Raw genomic sequence first — 7,390 nt, 5'->3', positions numbered from 1 at the left:
AGAAACAGTCTACACTATTTTACATAAGGTTGTCCATGTAAAACTGATTGATATATATTCACTCAGGTGAATATAAAATACGTTCATGTAAAAACAGTTTATATGATAGAAGTGAAACAAACTTCACTTAATATTAAATTTGTAAGATATTTAAATGAATTTACTTTAATTATTTTATAAGATTATATATTAAATATATATATATATATATAAAAACATGTTCAAATTTTTTTGTAATATATTTAAATAAATTTGTAAAACAAAATATTTTAAAATTTATTTGTAAGATATTTTTAAAAAAATATTTAAATTATTTTATATTTTATATAATTATATATTAAATATATGTAAATGTTTATGTAAAACCACTAAGACATTTATGTAAAAACATTTATATGTTAATGTAAAAGCATTTATGCCTTCATTTAAGTCTGAAAAAAAATATAAAAAAAAACAAGCGCTACCAGGTGAAACTAGCTTCACCTGGGTATTTACAGCGCTCAAATGAGTGAAACAAGCACCACCAGGTGAAGCTTGCTTCACTCAATATTTACAGCGCTGATAGAAGTGAAGCAAACTTCACTTGATATTTACATTTGAAAGATATTTAAATTAATTTATTTTAATTATTTTATATTAAATATATATATATATATAAATATATTCAAAAAAAATTGTAATATATTTAAATAAATTTGTAAAACAAAATATTTTTAAATTTATTTGTAAGATATTTAAAAAAATTATTTAAATTATTTTATATTTTATATAATTATATATTAAATATATATAAATGTTCATGTAAAACCATTAACACATTTATGTAAAAACATTTATACGTTAATGTAAAAACATTTATGCCTTCATGTAAGTCTGCAAAAAATATTAAAAAAAAAACAAGCGCTATTAGGTGAAGTTTGCTTCACCTGGGTATTTACAGTGCTCAAATGAGTGAAACAAACACTATCAGGTGAAGCTTGCTTCACTAAATATTTACAGCGTTGATAGAAGTGAAGCAAACTTCATTTGATATTAACATTTGTAAGATATTTAAATACATTTATTTTAATTATTTTATATGATTATATATTAAATATATCTATATATATATTTTCAAAATTTTTTATAATATATTTAAATAAATTTGTAAAACAAAATATTTAGAAATTTATTTTTAAGATATTTAAAAAAAATTAAATTATTTTATATTGTATATAATCATATATTAAATATATATAAATGTTTATGTAAAACCATTAACACATTTACGTAAAAGCATTTATATGTTCATGTAAAAGTATTTATGTTTTCATGTAAGTCTTCAAAAGAATAAAAAAATAAAAATAAGCTACTAGGTGAAGCAAGCTGATAGCGCTTGTTTTTTTTATTCTTTTGCAGATTTACATGAAGGCATAAATGTTTTTACATGAACGTATAAATGTTTTTACATAAATATGTTAGTGGTTTTACATGAACATTTATATATATTTAATATATAATTATATACAATATAAAATAATTTAAATATATTTTTTAAATATCTTAAAAATAAATTTTAAAATATTTTGTTTTACAAATTTATTTCAATATATTAAAAAAATTGAATATTTTGTTTTACAAATTCATTTAAATATATTTACAAAATAATTTAAATATCTTATAAATGTAAATACCTAGTGAAGTTTGCTTCACTTTTATCAGCGTTGTAAATATTGAGTGATACAAGCTTCACCTGGTAGTGCTTGTTTCACACATTTGAGCGTTGTAAATATCCAGGCTTCACCTGGTAGCGCTTGTTTTTTTTATTATTTTGCAGACTTACATTAAGGCATAAATGCTTTTACATTAACGTATAAATGTTTTTACATAAATGTGTTAGTGGTTTTACATGAACATTTATTTATATTTAATATATAATTATATACAATATAAAATAATTTAAATATCTTTTTTAAATATCTTAAAAATAAATTTTAAAATATTTTAATTTATTTAAATATATTACAAAAAAAACTAAATATTTTTGTTTTACAAATTCATTTAAATATATTTACAAAATAATTTAAATATCTTTCAAAAATAATTAAAAATATGTTTTTATATGTATATATTTAATATATAATTATATAAATTTTTAAATAATTTGTCAAAATATATTCAAATACATTATAAAAAATTTGTGCATATTAAATATATACATTATGAAATAATTTGTACAAATTCATTTGAATATATCACAATTATAACATATAATTATAATCATTCATAAAAATTAATTTAAATATCTTAAATCACATAATTTATGATTATTATTTTAAAGTAATCTTAAAATAAAATTATATTAATTCATAATTATTATTTTATATATATCAGAAATAAAATTATATGAATTATTATTTAATCATTTAAATACATCACAAATAAATTTATAATCATAGTTTATTAATCAGAGTCAATTGCTTCACTCAACAGTGAATATATCAATCAGTTTTACATGAACAACCTCATGTAAAACAGTGTAGACTGTCTCTTCAATGGTAATGTAAAACGGAGTGAAGTGAAGGAAGCTTCACTCATTTCCGTTTCTGCTGAACTCGGAATAAAATACGGGTTTCGGATTCTCTCTCTTTCTTTCAACCCAATTTTAATTTATTAATATAATAATAATGCTGAGTTTTGATTGGTCCGCAACAGGGGAACACCCTATTCGGTAGCAGAAGATCTGATTTGCATTTTTCTAAACTACCCATCTTCCCTCACTACATTATTAATTAACCCACTAAATAACTCTTTCTCCCTCTTAACTCATTAATTAATTCACTTTCTCTCTAAACTTATTAATTAACTCTCTCTCTTAACTATTAATTAAAATTCTCATTGTCTAAACTATTAATTAATTATTTTTATCTTAATCAACTATTTAAAATATATTATATAAATATTGAAATAAAATAACACATATATTTTATTTTTATTTAAATTTATAAATATAATATATATAATATAAAATTAAAACTAAACATATTAAATTAAATAATTTAAATATATATTATACACTAAAATAAAATACATTACATAAATGTTAAAAAAAATATTATACACTAAAATAGAATAAATTAAGTTAAATAAAATACATATTTTATCTTTGTAATTCAATTTTATTTCTACAACATTGGTCTTATTTTTGTACGGGACTTGTCATCTAACTTTTGAGTTAGATAAAAAAATCTAACTTTGTGAATCTATTTGAATTTTCAATACTATGAAGAGGTATTTATACAAAAATTTAGTAATGTTCTATAAATAAAATAAGACTAATGTTGTAGAAATAAAATTGAATTACAAAAGATAAAATATGCATTTTATTTTAACGTTTAAGTATAAAATTTTGTTTTAACATTTATAATGTATTTTATTTTAGTGTATAATATTTATTTAAATTATTTAGTTTAGTATGTTTATTTTTAATTTTATATTATATATATTATATTTATAAATTTAAATATAAATAAAATATATGTGTTATTTTATTTCAATATTTATATAATATATTTTAAATAATTGATTAAGATAAAAGTAATTAATTAATAATTTAAAAATGAGGATTTTAATTAATAGTTAAGAGAGGGAGTTAATTAATAAGTTTAGAGAGAGATGATTAATTAATGAGTTAAGAGGGAGAGAGGGTTATTTTGTGGGTTAATTAATAATATAGATAGAAGGTGGATAATTTGGGAAAAGGAATGAAAATGTGAGTAATTTAGGAAAAATTTTTTGAAACATGAGTAAGACTGAAAAGGGTTCTTTTAAGTGCAACAGCAGATTTGAACCCACAACATAGGGTTTCATAGGTATAATTTATACGACATAGAATATATATATATATATATATATATATATATATATATATATATATATATATATATATATATATATATATATATATATATATATATATATATTATATATATATATATATATATATTTTCTATGTATATATATATTGATATGTATGAATATTATAATTGACAAAATCACGTTTTTTTTTTTATTGAAATGGGACAGGCTGTGAGATTATAGATCCATAATATAAGGCTGTGAGATTATAGATCTATAATATATTCTAATTTTCTCAAAAATCATAGTCAATTATTAATTTTATTTTTTATTTTTTCCAAGTTATTAATTTTATTTTTTATTTTTTCCAATTTATTCATGTAACCTCAATCCCATCATGCTTATCATTAGTCTTTTGTATATATATCTATAGTTTATTGAATCATAAGAAGGGTAAGTATCTTAGAGCAAGAATCCTCTACTATCAATATTTGCATGAACATGGGATCTTAAGTGCATGGTGGAACAGCAGATTTGAACCCACAGCATAGGGTTTCTTATGTATAAAATAGGACAAAGAAAGTGTATATATATATATATTGATATGTATGAATATTATAATTGACAAAATCACGTTGTTTTATTGAATTGGGACAGACTGTGAGATAGTAGATCTATAATATGTTTTTTTATTTCATCCAAATAATAATTAATCATTTTCCCTTCAACTAAGTTAGTTCGAGAAAACGCTCTTTCTCTCTCTCTAGTTCTATCCATGGCCTTGGAAGTGGTGAAAGTGATAGGGGTATTCAAGGTACCTCCGGCACCAAGTACATCGCCGGAAGCGTTTATCTCCGGCGATTACCTTCCTCTCACTTTCTTTGATGCAATATGGCTTAGATTCCCACCCACCCAACGCGTATTTTTCTACGAAATCAAGGATTTATCCTTGTCTGTTTTCTCTGACGCCATTCTCCCCAAGCTCAAACATGCTCTGTCTCTCACCCTTCAATACTATCCCCCACTCGCCGGAAATCTTACCTGGCACCCCCTCACCGGTAAGCCGGCTATCCATTTCGCTACCGACGATGACGGGGTATTTCTCACTGTAGCAGAGTCCACCGACGACTTTTATTCACTCTCCACCGACGATGTTAAGGCAGCCAAAGACATGCATTCTCTATTGTCGTCGGATTTCCATGTTACAGAGAATCAGGTAAGTAGATCCTAATTTAGTTAAAAATTATCTTTCAAAGAATAATTATTGAGTTTCATTATTAGGCAACCGTAATTTCACTACAAGTGACTCTCTTCCCTGGTTCTGGATTCTCCATCGGATACACCGCCCACCACGCCGCCCTCGACGGCAAGAGCGCCGCCATGTTTATCAAGTCATGGGCCAAAGTTTGCCACGTTGGATCCCTTCCGCCGGAATTGACGCCGGTTCTAGAAAGATCTTTCATCAACGACCCTTTAGATATCTGCACGATTTTCACCGAAAGATGGAAAGAATTTGCCACGGAAGGAACCGGCCTCACTCTAATGGAAATGAAACCGGAACCAGGATTACTCCGAGGAACATTCCGACTAAGTCGACAACAGATGGGTCAAATAAAGAGCAAAATAGACGGCAATGTTTCAAGTTTTACGGCGGTTTGTTCGTATATATGGGCGTGTCTGGTCAAAGCAGAGGGAGGGGATATTACAAACGAGAATGTTTTTCTCATAATAAACATGGATTGTCGATCACGATTGGAACCTCCGATTCCGGCCAATTACATTGGCAACTGTGTGGCGTTTCGGGTAGCAAGGACAAAGGTTGTTTCTTTGGAAGGGGGAAATGGGTTGGTGACGGCGGCGGCGGCCATTAAAGAGGCGGTTGGAAGCTTGCCTCAAGGAGTTGTGAAAGGGGCAGAGAAGTGGTTTTCGGAAGCAGATTCAACATTTGCCGGTCAGAAAACGTATGGCATTGGTGGGTCGCCTTGGTTTGAGTTGTATGGGGCGGATTTTGGATGGGGCCGGCCGGTGAAGGTGGAGATGGTCTCCATTGACAAGGCTGTAGCTCTCTCTCTGTGATGCTAGAGATGAAGAAGGTGGGATTGAGATCGGGATTGTTCTTAGTAAGCATAAGATTGAAGCTTTCCAATCCATCTTCTGTCAAGGGCTTCAAGATATTGGTAATTTTCAACATTAAACATGTTATCAACCTAAACAACTAAAATAAAATTTTATCATTCTTTATATTAAATAAAGAATCAAGAATATAATAACATTTATTAATAGAATGTTATTGAAATAAAATCATCAAAATTGAACTGTACTTCTTTATTTTTATCTAAGTTAAGATTGTGGTGTTATTTTTGTATGAATTATCTCTTGAAAAACTTTCAGTTTCTAAAATGTTTTTATCATTACCACATGCACATGTGTTTTTCTGTCCAAAAATATTTCTATAAAACTTTATATTTATCAATATAAAAAAATTATGATTTCACAGTTTATATTCCTTTAAAAAATTTGATTTACTAATAAAACTGATTTAATTATTCAATATTAAAAAGTTTTGTTTGGTTTGATATTGGATTTAAATAGTCAAATATCTTTATTTTTTCAAATTTAATTTAATTATTTATATTTTGAGAGGACATTTTGCACTTATGTTTTCTATTAATAAAGTGTGTATTCATAATAATTAGAAAAAAGTTCTTTAAGACTTTTTGGTGTGACATGATGTGTAAACAAAAGTTGTCGGTGCAAAATTCCGTTTGATTTAAAAAAGATTTGATATTAGTCGTATAGAGTTTTACTCATTTATAAAAATAATCAACAAACTTGTAAAAAGACCTTTACAAGAATTTTACATTAAATTATTAATCTTATTTAAGTGAGCACTATTCTTGTTATAAGAGAATGAATTTCTAGTGTCTAACTTGAAAAGTGAGTTCAATATAAAAAAAAATTCATCAATATCATGATTCCTCATTTTACAATATAAAATATAAAGAAGGCATTTATTTTGTTTGATTTTAAAAGCATTAAAATAGAAATTAAATTATACTCACTCCAACAAAAAGGACTTTCTGCGACGCTCTTATATGCCAACGAATATTAAGCGTAAATAAAAGTTAAAAGAAAATAAATTTTTGCCCACCCTTACACCTTTACAACCACCTTTATTTTTTTTATATACAATCTTTTTTAATAACCTTACAATTTAACTATTCTAAATTTTAATATTTGTTATGTTTTGTTTTTAAATTTTAAAATATTTTATTTCACTATTTTAATGTTTTAAAAATTAAATTTGACTTAAAATTTATTAATCATAAAATTTTATTATTATGTTTTATATGACATATTTTTTAATTTTTTATATAATATTATAAAAACAAAATTAATAATTTTTTTATTTAATTATTATTTAAATTTAATTAAATGTAAAATAAAAAGTAATATAAACTAAAAATAAATTAATTAAACAAAGAATAAAAATTAACTTATTTATTCTTTAAAATTAAGAATTATTCTTTATAAATATATATAAAAGCCCAAT

At 24.5% G+C, this 7,390-nt stretch overlaps 2 protein-coding genes across 2 annotated transcripts; both read left to right on the top strand.

Annotated features, from left to right (window-relative positions):
- Window positions 1–4,612: 4,612 nt before the first annotated feature.
- On the top strand, window positions 4,613–5,068 carry LOC124934728 (phenolic glucoside malonyltransferase 1-like). The gene has a single exon (XM_047475240.1). It carries the CDS (start codon window positions 4,613–4,615, stop codon window positions 5,066–5,068), a length of 456 nt encoding a protein of 151 aa, XP_047331196.1.
- Window positions 5,069–5,217: 149 nt separating this feature from the next.
- LOC124934727 (malonyl-coenzyme:anthocyanin 5-O-glucoside-6'''-O-malonyltransferase-like) lies at window positions 5,218–5,913 on the top strand. Its single transcript, XM_047475239.1, has one exon. The coding sequence runs from the start codon at window positions 5,218–5,220 to the stop codon at window positions 5,911–5,913; it is 696 nt and encodes a 231-aa protein (XP_047331195.1).
- The last annotated feature ends 1,477 nt before the right edge of the window (window positions 5,914–7,390 follow it).

This window comes from Impatiens glandulifera, chromosome 4, assembly GCF_907164915.1.
Source record: "Impatiens glandulifera chromosome 4, dImpGla2.1, whole genome shotgun sequence".
In the NCBI taxonomy this organism is placed as follows: domain Eukaryota; kingdom Viridiplantae; phylum Streptophyta; class Magnoliopsida; order Ericales; family Balsaminaceae; genus Impatiens; species Impatiens glandulifera.
The sequence above is the reverse complement of the archived record's forward strand: the minus strand, read 5'-3'. Positions and strand labels throughout refer to the sequence as shown.